Source organism: Monoraphidium neglectum (assembly GCF_000611645.1).
Source record: "Monoraphidium neglectum strain SAG 48.87 unplaced genomic scaffold scaffold01432, whole genome shotgun sequence".
NCBI classification, from domain to species: Eukaryota; Viridiplantae; Chlorophyta; class Chlorophyceae; order Sphaeropleales; family Selenastraceae; genus Monoraphidium; species Monoraphidium neglectum.
The window spans coordinates 1-14,219 of record NW_014012196.1 but is presented as its reverse complement, the minus strand read 5'-3'; the positions used below and the strand labels follow the sequence as shown (position 1 = coordinate 14,219).

Here is a 14,219-nt window from a genome sequence, read left to right as displayed (position 1 = left end):
CACACACACAACCTTCACACGCACTCTCACATAGTGACACACCAGCGCACTCGTATGTCGTTCACACACTCTCTCTCATGCGCACTCCCGTGTGTGCCCCCCCCCCTGCAGTACGCCGACCCCAAGGCCCTGGCCCACGTCACGACGCCGGTGTTTGCAATCAACGGCGACAAGGACCTCTTCTGCCCCGCAGCAGGAGGTGGGCTGGGAGCAAGGAACGGGGCTCTTTGCAACTGCCCAGGGCGCCGCTTGAGGCAGGGCACGGGTCGCAGCAGCGTAGGGAGGCGGCCGCTCGTGGCGAGCATGGGCGGCTGGATTGCTTGCTGTTGCACACCATGATCGAGGCCTGCCATGCCTGGCCAAGCATGTGCCGGGCGAGACCCGGCTCATCCCAGCACTGCTGACCTCGCCACCCACTGTCTGCTATCCAATGGTTTCGCAGCCTTCAAGACGATCAACCTGTTTGGAGGGCCGCACCGCCGCTTCCTGTTCCTGGGCCCAGCCTACGGCACCACGCGCCACCACTACGGCCACTTCTGCCCCATCATCGGGCGGCACATCAAGACAGAGGTATTCCCACACATAGAGGCCTTCATGGCCGAGTTCGACTCAGCAGACACCGCAGACACAGCCGCGATGATCGCCACCAAGCACAAATTCGGCTGCGCGGCGGCCGCGCCTGGGAACAGCGCGCCGGGCCCGCCGCAGCGCCTGCCGCTGGTGCCAGCAGCAGTCCAGGCAGTAGGAGCCAAAGACTGCGCTTGATTCACATCCATCGCGATGATATTGATCAGTTGTCTAGATTCATCAGGGTCTCGGTTGGGTTGTTTTAGCATACAACACTCTTGGCCTTGACAAGACTTTCTCCCCAGGAAGGCCCCACACTCGTGGCCCGTATGGAGCCTGGGGCCCGCAGTGCCTATGGTGCAGACTGCCCTGCAGTAGCTGCAGGCCAGCAGGCACGCTTACCTGCAGCCAAACTTTGTCAAGAAAGAACTTGCGCCCTGGCTCTCTACCTCTGCTGCAGCCGCAAAGGCTGGAACATGGATGTTCCCCTGGTCGGCCAATCCCTGCTATGTGCTGCGTCACAGTATTCATCATGGCCTCATCCCCGTGATATCAGGACCCCTGCACCCCCGTTGTATTAGGACCGATACATTCACATTCCGGCTCCGTGTGGTCATCTGCAGGCCTTAAATAACCCGTGATCAACTCGCAAAGCCCCGCCGCACAGGGTGCTGTGTTGCGGCCCGCGCTGCAACCGCGCACACCAGCCGCCGCCTCGTCAATCGGCTGGCCCTGTCCGTCCTCCGCCTGACCTCACGCCGCGGCCCGGCGCGGAAACCAGCGCGGCATACACCTCGCGCCTCATCCACCCACCAACGCATGCGCACACGTTCAACCAAGGCTAATGTTATGTCCCCACACACGCCCCTTAGATATGCATCTGCTCCCTCCGCTAGAACCTGCCGACAGCTTGATCATGCCCAACCGTTGTAACCTCTGCACCACCTTCCGGGCCCTGTCGGCCCACCGGCAGCTGTGCGGCTGGTGCTGCACCCAAGCGGCGCGCACACATGGCAGTTGGACCCCTGAAGATCTCGCTGGGCCGGGACCGCCTGCGCCTTGAGAGCCCACCAGCCGGAACCGCCTCCTGCAGCGTCAGCCCGTGCATGGCGGGCGCACGACCTTGCCGCTATCGTCGACAAAGATGCGCACGCGGTCTGTGCGGAAGTCCATCGTCACGCAGCTGCCGTTGGGTATGATCTGGGATCGAGATGCAAGGGTAGCGGGCACAAGTCGGGCGGCGTACGCGGACCCGCTGCGCACCTACAGCTGCACAAGCGAGCGGCACAAAGCGAGGCTTTGAGGCTGGGAGCTGAGGCAGCACGCGGCGGATGCGCTGCGTGCCACGCAGAGCGCCGCTTCTGCCCTGAGGTGACATCAACATCGTTGCGGCTGTGCGGGGCGCGCGCCCCCACCTGCACTTTCAACTCTGGGTGGGCAGCCTCGATACGGCGCTTTGCCTCAGCCCCGTCCAGCCCCACCAGATCTGGAAACTCTGTCATGGCAACGTGGCGTGCGGCCGTTCCAAGCAGTGCAGCGGTTGTTTGATGTGGCGCCGCAGTGCTGCAGCAGTGCAGCGGTGCAGCCTTTTGCGAATGCGCAGCCTTTTGGAAGAGTGGGAGCGAGACAGCCGCGCTTTTGGCTGTTAGCTGCGCCCAAGGGACATCAAAACACCGTCAATAGGCGAAAGCGGCACTCCAGAGCATGCACACTCACTTGTTGAGTGAGCCCCGACGTCATTCGCTCCACTGGCTTCCGCGAAGGTGCCTTAGCCAAGCCGCTGTCCCACCGCTGCTAAGCTTTGATCTGAATTAATTCCGAGTATTATACCCACATCACAAGCACGTGCACTTTGAGAGCACGAATGGGCGACAGTTGTGACCCGACGGTGACTGTGGCTTTGACCGTGGGCACGACGAGGCCCGTCATAAAGATGGCCTGAAAGCACTTGGCCAGGGCATGAGCCGAGGCGTGCGCCACGGCGTGAAGGGCAGCGTGCGCATCGTGATCTTGGGCACCCAGATTTCGCAGTGAGAGCCTCGGCGACACCAGCAACAATCCGTGGAGAGGCCTGCAACACGAACAATGGCAACAGTCCCAGCTTCATAGTCTTAGCTGCAGGCCCACCCTGGGCTGCCTCGCTTGCACGCAACCAAGCACGCCCTCTTTCATCCAGGCTAACAGTCTGTTCTGGTTGAGGTGGAATCTGTGACCCCAGCGTGCCACCTCTGACTCGACTGCCACATAATGCACGTGGCCGTGGCAGCCATCTTGATCCGTGGTGAATCCATGGCCCCGTGCCGCCGTGCAGGCTGCGGACGCTCGTGAATCGCGCGACGCCCGCATTTGGCCACGCGAGACCCGCAGCCCATGCTTGTCCTGGATGCTGAACTTTGGCGGTGTGATACTGTGGGCAGCCACGAAACAGGACAAGCACGGACATCAGCACAATGGGGGCCACACAACCCTGGCAGACGGCAAGGACAGATGTGGCACTCAATAACAAGCAAGCTTCCGTGCGATGCTCGGTGGGGTCGAGCTGCAGCTGTCTCGATGCGTCCGAGACACTTGCTATTTGCGAGGGCACCTGTTGAAATCCGTAAGGAGTGGTAGGTGTGAGAGGACAGCTCAACCACTAGGGATTAAAATCTCACCGCTCCTTCATTGCAACTTCACCATCCTCACCTGGCCCCATTGAATGGCTCAAGCTGCGCGCCTGCCCACCGTATTCGTGCCTCAATCCTGATTTTGTGTCCTGCGAGGGCTGCTAAACTTGGATCGCATGCGTTGTTCAGATTGCTACCTGCGAGTGGGTCGGGATTGAGAAAAATGGGGTCAAGCTCTTTGGCATGATTTTTCGTGACTTGTGAATGGGCTGGGCTCCACACGCACGACCAGCGGCCGCGCCGCTGGCGCACACACGGGTGGTCAACTCAGTGAGTTGACTTCCAGGGATTGTGTTTGTGTGATATCTCAGCTTCATGCCTCAGCGTGTTTCATGAGGCTCCATTATGCAGGCTGCTGGTGCGTACCAGTGGCTGCTGAGTTGTGATTTCCGACTCGCCCACCTGGCGAGGTGACCTCTGGTTGGCAAAGTGACGCCGCAGCAATCGCGCGATTTTGTCTCGCGCTCTGTTCACGCGGGCTGACTGCGGTACCTAAAACTCGTAATTGTGCCGGTGGTGAGTCTTTTTTTGCTGCTCTAATTCAGCGTGATCTCATTCGTTGTACGTACGAACCGCGGTGGGCAGAACAGTGAAGCAATCTGCACCCTCTGGGGCGTTGGTGATTCACGGCTGCAAGTAAAATTCACGGGGACCGGCCATTGGCGGACTCGGCGGCGATGGGTGCCACGCCGCAGCAGCGGGCTGCTCCTGACAGCGCACGCATCGTTTTTCGCCTGCTCAGGCGCGACGACCTGCCGCAGCTGCAGGTGAGGTGTCATAAACCCTGCATGTCAGAATTAGGGGCAAACTCAACGAAGATCTGCTCCAACAGCGAGCGGGCGCGTGCCCGCGACCTCGGGCTGGTTTGGCCGCACGCCAAACCAGATGCTGGGGGGGGGCGCCTCGTCCCTTCGAGCCCGCGCGCACCACCACCCCTGCGCGTTGGCCGCGCCCCCCCCCCCTCCCCTCAGGAGGACTGCGCGGACCTCTTCTCTTTCGGGCGCGACGTGCGTCTGGAGGCGCTGCTGGAGGCACCCGACCGCTGGTACTGCCTGGCCGCGACGGCAGCAGGCCCCGCCGCCGGCGCCGCCGCGGACCGCGTGCTGGGCTTTGTCGCGGCGGCCGTGGGGCGCGTGTCGGAGTTTCCCGAGGTGGGTGGGGGGTTTGCTGGGTGCGGCGTGGGGAAGGGATAGGCTGGGACCGGGCCGTCTGCGACTGCGCACAGAGCTGTTGTGAGCTGTGCTTGCGAGCGATGTGCGGCACGGCAACCAGGAGCCGTGCTGCTGGCCGTGGTGTGCACAGCCGGCACAGCGTCTGCACCTGGTGCCTCGCGGACATGTGCAGGAGAGTGCGCTGCTCACAGCAGCGATCGAACGGCAGCGTGTCGCGAACGGCATCACTGGGAGCGCAGCCGCCACCACCACCACCACCGCCAGCAGCAGCAGCAGCAGCAGCAGCAGCAGCAGCAGCAGTAGCAACCCCGTGGACCGCAGCGGCGACAGCCCGTCATCAGCAGCAACCAGCAGAGGCACGGAAAGCAGCAACCGCGAACAGGGCTGCCAGGCCGCGGAGGACCTGGTGGCAGAGGTGGTGCTGCTGGGGGTGCTGCCCGGCTGGCGGCGCCGGCGCGTCGCGACGCGCCTGCTTGCCCGGGCGCGCGCCTTTGCGCGCAGCCGTCAGTGCGCGGCGATGTTTCTGCACGTTCAGGTGTGATGGCTCCCACCCCCCCCTTCCCCCCATTGAGGGCCTCTCCTATGAGCGAGGCCATGCGCGGACCCCTGGCTGCCGCCTAGCATGACACCATCCTGGCATCAGCGCCCCTGAGCTGCGTCCCGCCAGCGAGCCTGGCGCACGGCGTCTCAAGAGGCGCCCCCTCGCTGCCCTGCACCCCCCTTCCACAGGCCAGCAACACCCCTGCGATCCGCCTCTACGAGCAGCAGGGCTTCCTGGACTCAGGCCTCATGGCGGGCTACTACGAACAGCAGCAGGCGCCGCCGCCGCAGCAGCCGCAGCCGCCGCCGCCGCCCGCCTCACCCCCAGCAGCGGCATCCACCGCTGACGCGGGCGCGGCCCAGGGCTGGTGGAGCAGCAGGGACGCCGTCCTGTACGTGCAGCCGCTGCAGCTAGAGCCCCGCCCCCAGCGCGCGCCCGCCGACGCGCCCAGCGCGCCGGTTGGTGCCGCCCCGGCCGCGGGCGCGTGGCCGGCGGGCCTGCCCCTGCCGCTGCCGCAGCTGCGGGCGGCGCAGGGGCTTGGGCTGCTGGCTGGGGACCCGTTGTCGGCTAACAGCGGCCGCAGGGGCGACGCCGGCAGCAGGGCAGCCGACCGGATGGCGGAGGCGCTGCCGCCCAGCTTTGTGCGCAAGGCGGAGGGCCAGGGCGCGTCTGGCGATGCGCCAAAAGCTGGCGGCGGCAGCTTGCAGGACAGTCGCACTAGTGCCACAGAGGAGTGTGTGAAAATTGCAGCAGATGTGGGATCTCTGCCCGGCAGGCCAAACAGCGGTAGCAGCAGCACCAGCAGCACCAGCAACATCAACATCAGCAGCAGCCCGCAAGGTGACGCCGCCCCCTCACCCCTCGCATCGCTCCTGGGCGCTGCGGCCGGCGCCGCGGGCCGCCTGCTGTTTGGCCGCCCGCGGCCCCGCCCGGCCGGCCCTGAGCTGCGGCGCGAGGTGGTTGAGCTGGGGGCTGGGGAGAGGGTGGTGCTGACGCGCGGGGAGGACGGGGAGGTGTTCATAGAGGAGCCTGGGAGCGGCGCCGAGGCAGGGGGTGACGGGAACACGCCTGACGATCCTGGGGCCGCGGATGCCGGAGGCGAGGCTGACATAGATGGCGGCACGAGTGGCGGCAGGGGTGGCGGCGGTGCAGTGGCCCCGGGATCGAAGGCGGTTGAACGGCTGGTGCGCTGCGGGCCGTCTGGCAGGGGGCGGAGCGCGGCCAGCGGCCTCTGTCCACCGCGGAGACCACAACACATCGGTGTAGCACAGCAGCGGCAGCATCCGGATCATCTTCATCAAGTCCAGCAGCACCAGGAGCAGCAGCAGCAGCAGCGGCAGCAGAAGCGGCAGCGGCGGCAGCAGCAGCAGCTGCAGCAGCGGCAGCAGCGGCAGCAGCTGCTCTCAGCGGCGGAGCGGGGGAGTGCGCCTCGCCCGCGCAGTCGGGTGCAGTTGGGCCGCAGCAGATCGCACACAGGGCCTGGCTGCGCGCGGCCCGTGCGAGTGCGATGGGTGTAACGCAGTTGCTGGTTCTATATTGATCTTACTGCGGCACACTCAATGATGACTCCTGGGAGTTGGGCTGCGACAAGGGGTGTCACACAAGGGTACTCATATCATCGCTGCGTCGCCAAGTTAGTCAAGTTTGTCGCCTTGCCCCATCCCACAACAAGCCTGCTGAGGGGTGCGTTGGTGGTCAGTACGCTGTTAACTAGCAAGCGCCTTGCGGGCAGCGCTGAGCTGAATTGCGCCCGTGGCACTGGGCACAAGACACACATGCGGAGCGGCGCACCAAACCAGGAAGGGCAACTCTCGGTTGCACCACACACGGTTGCCCTTGTCCCTTGTGATTCGCAATCAAGCCGCAGTCAACCACACTAATGAACGGAGTACGCGGGTACAGCTTGGCGTTGATGCTTCTCTTTGGCTGCGAGTCTGTGTAGTGCGCCCACAGTTGACCGGTCAAACGGTGGTCGAAACTTTCCCCCCCCTGCGTTGGGGGGCGTTGGGAGTGCCATGCTTTCTTGGGCATTAGCTGGCCAATTTGGCGTGATTGAATGCGCACCATCATGCGATGATCGCACTGCTGTTCATGCGGTCCGTGCGCAAGTTTCAGCAACAGGCGGTGTCTCCTAGCTGAACACCGCTGATCCAAGGTAGCTGCAACTATGCCGTTGCTGAGCAAGATACTGGCGTAATTGGAGAGGGTTGCTCTGTAGCTCTCGAGCGCAGGGCAGGTGGGAGGGCCGCACGAAACATCGGTGCGGCCATGGCCCCCCCCACCCCCCGGTGCGGTGGATTCCCTGCCAATGGGACCCCCACCCCCCACCGCTGCGCTCGCCGTACCGTACCTTCACACGCGCACGGCAGCCCTGCCACGCGGCCTCTTTCACCCCCGTCCTCCCCCTCCCTCTGCGCCTGTAGCCCAGATCCAATCTCCGAAGGAGGGGCACGCCCGGCTGCGCATGCGTGCGCGCGCTGCCCAGCTGGCAGTCCAGCAGGTGGATGCGCTGCGGCCTCCACACGCTACAACGCACGGCTTTTTGTTACACTGAAACGTCACATGAGAGTCACTGCGCTGCCGCACAATTCTTCGCATCCCGCACACGTCCCACAGGGTTGCTGGGATTTACATATACTATAGTGTTTGGTTTCCGAGGTTTGGTTGTTCCTGCCCACTGGAGCTCGACTTGCACGCTGGGTGGCGTGGCAAGGGGACCCTGCGTGCGGCGCAGTGGCTGGGGGCGTGTGCCTGCACGTGCTGGCACTGCACAGCAGGCGGCGCTGCGCTGCCGCCACACGGGGTCGCTGGTGCTGACACACGACCGGCCTGAGGCGACGAGGGAGGCGCCCAAGCGCGACACAAATCACACACAAAACATACAACACACTCATTTGAACGCGACGCTATGCTGTGGTACCCTGTCCAATACTCTGGCCTGCACCTGTACAGCCCTGCAAACACAGACCCAAAAATGCTCTCACAGGCAAACAGGCTGAAGCTCTTAAGCAAGTCTGAACAGACCACCGCCGCCCGCCGCCGCACGCCAGGCGACCTGCGGGCAGTCCCCTTGTATCCGGGTCTGCCACCTGGGTGATGTCACCACACTCTCAGGTGATGTCACCACTCGATGCCATCAGAACCAGGGCATCCACCATATGTACATGCGGCCCAGGTTCTCGTGGTCCACCGCCTCTGATATCAGCCGCGCCACCTGGCCCTCCACTGACAGGGCCTGCATGTGTGTGTGTGTTTTGGTGGGTGTGTGTGTGTGTTTGTGTGTGTGTGTGTGTGTGTGTGTGTTGTGTGCGTGTGCGTTGGGGAGAGGGGATGTGCATGAGCGTGCGTAATTGTAAGTCCTTGCATGCATGCTTGTACGCGATAGCAAATGTGCACGCACGCTTGCGCACATGGGCGTGTGCAGACAGTATTGTGCACGGCGGTCTGCCGTGTGACCTGGGATGTCGGCTGCAGCCAACGCGTGGCGTGGCGCAAACCCACGGGATTGCGGGGGCTGCCATGCCTGACCCCGCGCCGCTGCCCTGGCGGCCGCACCTGGCTGGTGGGTATGGATGCGACGCCGAGGAGAGTCCCACTAAGGCGGCCCTCGATCGTCGCCAGTGCGTCCTTGGCCTGCGCGGGTGTAGGGAGGGGGGAGATTGTGTGTGTGTGTGCGTGCGTGTGTGTGTATGTGTGTGTGCGTGTGTATGTGTGTGTACGTGTGTGCATTGAGTGCCGGCGTGATCGCATGGGCGTTACAGAGTCCAATCCATGCACAAGCGCTGGCGCAAAACCAAGCGTCACGGCAAGCGGGCGGAGCGAAATCCGGGCGTTGCGGGCGGCGGGCCCGAGATGACCGTATGCCGTGCGCGGCGCGTCCTGCCCACTGTGTCACGCGCGCGCTGTCCACACGTGGGGCGGCCCACCATGGGGTTGTCGAGCTCCTGTCCCGCGCCCCTGTGCTGCTTGGTCCACTCCACCAGGGGGTCTGCCAGGAACGTCTCCGCGCACGTCATGAGGGCGCCACGGTTGGTGCGCAGGACCTGGGGGTGGGGGTGGTCCGAGGGGGGGGGGCGTGACCGCGTGAGGCATGGGGGTTTCAGGGTTGTGAGTTGGGTGTGCTGTCACATGTGCGCAGCTGTGTATGTCTTGGAGGTTTGCGCGGCAGCTTGTGCGTAGGAGGGCGGGGAGAACGCGTGCGTGCGCAAGCATGGGTGGAGCGCCTGTGCTTTTCCGACTGTTTGCGGTGGTCGCAGCGCAGCCTGCGCCAGAGGATCGGCCAAAGCCAGGAGGGCACATCGGTGCCGCCGGGTCGTCCCTGCCGGCCCCTAAGGCCCGCATACCCTGTCCCGGGGCCCCCAGCCCATAAACCTGCAGTGTAAATTCGGCGGCGCGCCTGAAGCCGCCCTCCACCCCGCTGACGCCGCAGCCGTCCGCCACGTTCTGGGTCAGCCTGGTGGTTTGGTGCGCGTTGGGAGTGGGGGTTTGAGGCTGACGTGTGGTGTCGCGCGGTAGGGCTTGGCGCCAAAGGGGCAGGGGAGGACAGCAGCGAGCGGCATCTGGCCTGGCGAAGGCGTCACCCCTCAAAAGGCAGCCGCAGGCGTGACTACACACGCACACACACGCACGTGCACGCATACATACGCGCGCGCTCCGCGAGGCTGCCGCACCGCCGCCAGCCGCACGAGGGCGGAAGCTTCAGCCACAACACCGGCCATGCCCGCACTGCTTCCTACCAACACCGCCCCCCATCACCGCCGCTCGGCCCCCCGGGGGTCCCCCACCTGAATGGCACCATCTCTGGGACCTCCAGGGTGAGGCCGCGGTCAAACAGGCAGCCAAAGTCAACATGCATGATGTCACCTGGGGGCAGGGGGAACGGGGTGGGACCATACCATGCACAGGCGGGGAGGGGAAGAGGCTTTCAGGGTGAGCTTATACGAACGGGCGGGTAGCAGGTGCAGGTCTTACAGGGGTTCAGTGCAGCCGCGGCTTGACAGGCTGTGTGAGGATGCCCCTGCCTGCCGCGACGGCGTGGGCTGCGCATGGGCGGCCGTGCCGCATGCGGCACGCACGCTGGTGCACAGCGTGGCAGGCGACGAGGCTGCCAGGCGCGCGCTGCCCCGCTCTGCGCCGGATTCCATCACAAGGTGACATCCCTCAGGCGCAGCGTGGCTTGCCATCGTGTTGTACCTCCCCAAACGCCTCCCCTTGCCCGCACCGCCCCCCAAAAAACGGCCCTTGCTCACCCGTGGTGGCGTCGATCATGATGTTCTCCCCATGGCGGTCACCCATGCCCAGCACATGGCCCACCTGGGGGTGAGGTCGGGTGATGGTTTGAAGGATGGATTGGGGTCGGGAGGAGTGCGATAGGGTTCGCTAGGGGTGGGTTGGGGTGCGAAGATGAGTAGAGGTCGAGGTGGGTTGGGCTGTTATGCTCTAGCTCACAGCAAGCATTGGGCTGGGAACGGGGCTGGGACCGGCCCCAGTGGGTGAGTGTGGTGGAGTGGGGGGCACCCAGGGGGGGGGGCGGGCGCCAGGGCTTTGGCAAGCACGGGCACAAGGGGGGATGCGAAGCCTGCCCCAGGTTCATGAAGGGCGGCAACCATGCAACGCACCTCGCGGTGCCCCCAGACCCGCTCCGCTTCCTGCGTGTGCCCCCGCCCCACCGGCTCATCCACAAAAAGGACAAAAGGTGGCCGGCAGCAGCGGCGGCTATGGCGGCTGGCGACCCCTCACCATGCTCCAGGCGGCCGCGGTGCGCGTGAAGCCCAGGCGTGCTGCCAGCCACGCGCCCGGCTCTGGGAAGCGCGCCAGCAGCCACTTGTGCATGCGGGGCGGCAGGGTGCTCAGGACCTGCGGGGTGCGGGGAGTGGGTGTTGGGGGTAAGGATTTTGTGGGTGGTGGGAGGTGTGAGTGGCAGGGGGTGCAAGGGGTACAAGAAATGCGGGGGGAGGTGAAAGGGGCACGGCCAAGGCCGGAGCACGAGCAAGACGGGCGCCTTGGCTTTGGCGTGCGTTGCCCTCCCCTGCTGGCAGCGGCCCTGGCGGGCTGGCCACGGGGTGCGGTTTTGCGGCCTTTCTGCGAGCAGAGCTTTGATACGCCCAGCTGCCCGTTGTCCCTTTTGCCCCGATGTGGTTGCTGAAGGGGCCCCCAGCTACACCCTGGCGCCTCACGCTGGCGAGCAGGTCGGCCTTGCGGGTGCCTGGGGTGCAAGACAGAGGGTGGCGGCGATGGAGGCGGGGGGGGGTGTCGTCGGCGAGGGATCGTGCAAGTGTTGAGCATCAGCAGCGCCCGGCGATCCGCCGTTAAGTGCGCCGTCGAGTCCCAGAGGCCTGCGGGATGCCCCGGGTCCCAATCAGGCGGCACGCGACAGCCTGCCCCCGCACGACCCCAAGGCTCGCAATGTCCACTTCCCCCACGGCAACGCTCGAAACGTCGGTTCCGCACCCTGATTTCATGCAGTTGGTCCTCTCGCCCCATCCCCCCGCACACACCACCAACCCCACTCAACTACCCCCCCCCCCCTCACCCTGGAATCCGTCGTACAGCTTGCGGATCTGGGTGGGCGTCTGGCGGCGGTTGTACAGCTTCTCCGCGGTGTACACCTCCTCGCACGCTGACTGTGCGCGTGAGGGTGTGCGTGCGCGTGTGTACTCGCGTGTGTAAGTGTTTGTGTGTGCACCCCGTATTTCATGAGTCACGCGTCACCTTTGCCCCCCACGTCCAATCTTTCCCCCACCAGACGAGGCGACCCCGCCAACGACAGCAGCCGCGACCCCCACACTCAAGAGCCACCACCACCTCTCTCGCCCCACCTTGAAGGCCACCAGGTTGTCCACCCACTGCAGGATGCCGCAGTCGTCAGCCAGGGGCAGGACAGCGTAGGTGCGCAGCGCGATGGAGCGGCGCCGCGCGGCGGGGTCGCGCGCCATCAGCGCGTTGAGCACGCCTGGCAGCAGGGTGGGGGTTGGGGACGAGGTGGCACGGGGGCAAGGTGCGGGGTAGATGCTTGAAGTGGAGGATTTAGGATTTGTATGTGATACGATTCAGAGTATCAAGGATTGCTCTGATTTAGGGGACGCAGAGCTTATTGAGGTGAGGACAAGCGGCGTTGTTTGCATCATCGTCGTGACGTGGCTCTGGCCAAGATCCTCCTCTCCCAGGCTGCAACAAGGCACAGTACCCTCGGATTGCGGCCCCCCAGATATCAGATCACCAGGCCCCCTGGATCACCTGCAAAGTCCATCAGGCGGTAGTCTTTGCGCAGGTCATCCTTAGGCTTCGCCAGGAAGGGGTACAGGCCGCCATCACTGGGCCGTGGGGTGTCGGGTTTTGGGGTTTTGTGTGCATATGTGTGTTTGTGTTTGTGTGGTTGTCATGTTGGGGGGTCCAGGTGCGTGTGCCACTTGATTTCTGGGACCGGGACGAGGCAGTAGGGGGGACAGGCCCGGCCCCATTGCCGAGCAGCCCCTGCCACAAAAACAAGCAAACCCGACCGACGGGAAGCACTCCAGCCCTCATTAATCTCCTACACGAGCAACTACAGCCACCACGAGGGTGGAGCTCCGCCATCCACCAGGCCTCTCCAACCCCTCCTCCCTGCGCACCAACCTCTTTCCACCCCGCCCCCCAATTTTTTTTCTCCTCCCACTTCCTGACCGCTTCTGCCAACCCCCTGGACTCCAGACCCCCCCCCCCTGGCAGACCACGAGAAATTGTCCGGCCCTTCCCCAGCCCCCCACCTGCCCACGAATGTTATCTTCTTGGGGCGCTGCAGGCTGGTCATGAGCAGCACCTCGTCTTGCAGCCCGGCTATGGTGGGGCTGGACGGCACCAGCAGAGCGGGGGGAGGGGCGCCGCCGCCGCCCGCCTTGCCGCCAGAAGGGGGCAGCGGCATCGAGAACAGCGCCTGTGTGTGCGTGTGTGTGGTGGGCGGGGGGGGGGGGGGAGTTGTTGCACCGGGTAGGATGGAGGAGGCTTCAAGCGGGGCGCGTCCGCACCCCGCACAAGCACTAGCTATCCAAGCACTAGAATTGGCATGTCCTGCGGCCCCGACGCCGCCCGCCTCATCAACGCCACATTGCCCGTGGACCCCGCAGCACCCAGCTTGCGTTGGTCGCATCCCCGGTCAACACCAGTCAACCCCAGTCAAACCGCGGTCAAGCCTTGGTCGACCCCGCGTTCACGCCCTAGTCAACAGTCTTGTGCACCCCGGTCAACCCCGGTCAACCCCGGTCAGCCCCGGTCAAACTCCTGTCCCCCCCCCAGCGCCCCCTCACCTGCACTGGCACCTGCACCTCCAGGGGCAGCAGGCCCAACAGCTTCGGGAAGTCGCGCTTGGCACTGGCCTGGCGCACATTGGCCTTGGTCTGCGGGTGGTGGTTATCGAGTGAGTGAGTGAGAGTGTGTGTATGTGTGTGTGTGTGTTGTGTGTGTGTGTGTGTGTGTGTGTGTGTGCACGCGCGCGCTTGCGCACGCATGGGGCAAGACGGGGATGAGGGGCGGCGTAAGGAGGGGTGGGGGAAGCCGGCGTGCCGGCGGCTGTAGCGGCGCCTGGCAGCATGAGGGCGTTGCGGCGGGAGGGTGGGGATGGGGCACCCCAACCGCTCCCAACCACAACCCCAGGTCAACACCGAATTTCCCAGAGCGTCGAGCTCGCAGGCTACCAACTCTCCCGCACCCCAGGTTGCTCCCAGCCGCCCCCGCACTTCGCCCCCTCCCACACACACCGCAAGGTGCCAGACGCCCAGCACCCCAGGTCCTTCAACCCCCTCTCCCTTGCTCCCCTTAATCCCACCTCCCCTTTCCCCCCTCCAACCCCTCGCCCGGGGGCCCCCCTCACCCCAACTGGCTGCCAGGGGCACAGCTTGACCAGCTGGTTGTGCAGCCCCAGGAAGGAGTCGATCAGCCGCCGCCCAGACTCGGGGGCGCGCTTCCTCGCGCTCATCACCAGCGCCGCCGCCGCCTCCTGCGGGGCCACGCAAGATGTTGGTGAAGGGGGGTCCCGGCCGGTGCAGCGGGTCGCTTTGGCGCTTGATAATGTAGACTTTGTTGTGGAAGGAAGGTAAAGCCAGCAGCTTGGTGTGCTTGCAGAGGTTGGCTCGGGATAGGGCAGGGGGGCGGGGCGCGCGGCGCGCGGCGCGAGGCGCGGACGCGGCGGCGGCGGGCGGGGGGCCGGGGGGATTCTGTGTGCGCGCCTGTCTGCTGCGAGAGTTGCTCTTGGCGACGCCGGCCGTGGCCCACAGCATCTGCTGGGGGGCGGCGTCCAGG

General features: G+C 65.1%; 3 protein-coding genes across 3 annotated transcripts; 2 read left to right on the top strand and 1 right to left on the bottom strand.

Moving 5' to 3' along the window:
* Positions 1–54: 54 nt before the first annotated feature.
* MNEG_7862 (hypothetical protein) lies at positions 55–765 on the top strand (the record flags this gene model as incomplete). The annotated part of the gene is made up of 2 exons (XM_014043667.1): positions 55–199; positions 443–765. 2 exons carry the CDS (start codon positions 55–57, stop codon positions 763–765), a joined length of 468 nt encoding a protein of 155 aa, XP_013899121.1.
* Positions 766–3,910: 3,145 nt separating this feature from the next.
* MNEG_7861 (hypothetical protein) lies at positions 3,911–6,212 on the top strand (the record flags this gene model as incomplete). The annotated part of the gene is made up of 5 exons (XM_014043666.1): positions 3,911–4,000; positions 4,205–4,384; positions 4,578–4,940; positions 5,135–5,786; positions 6,154–6,212. The coding sequence occupies 5 exons, from the start codon at positions 3,911–3,913 to the stop codon at positions 6,210–6,212; spliced, it is 1,344 nt and encodes a 447-aa protein (XP_013899120.1).
* A 1,870-nt stretch (positions 6,213–8,082) lies between these two features.
* On the bottom strand, positions 8,083–13,896 carry MNEG_7860 (hypothetical protein; the record flags this gene model as incomplete). Its single annotated transcript, XM_014043665.1, has 14 exons — positions 8,083–8,181; positions 8,502–8,579; positions 8,873–8,989; positions 9,318–9,399; positions 9,731–9,809; positions 10,196–10,259; positions 10,686–10,802; positions 11,123–11,151; positions 11,479–11,569; positions 11,765–11,898; positions 12,183–12,259; positions 12,692–12,858; positions 13,229–13,318; positions 13,792–13,896. 14 exons carry the CDS (start codon positions 13,894–13,896, stop codon positions 8,083–8,085), a joined length of 1,329 nt encoding a protein of 442 aa, XP_013899119.1.
* Between the last annotated feature and the right edge of the window lie 323 nt (positions 13,897–14,219).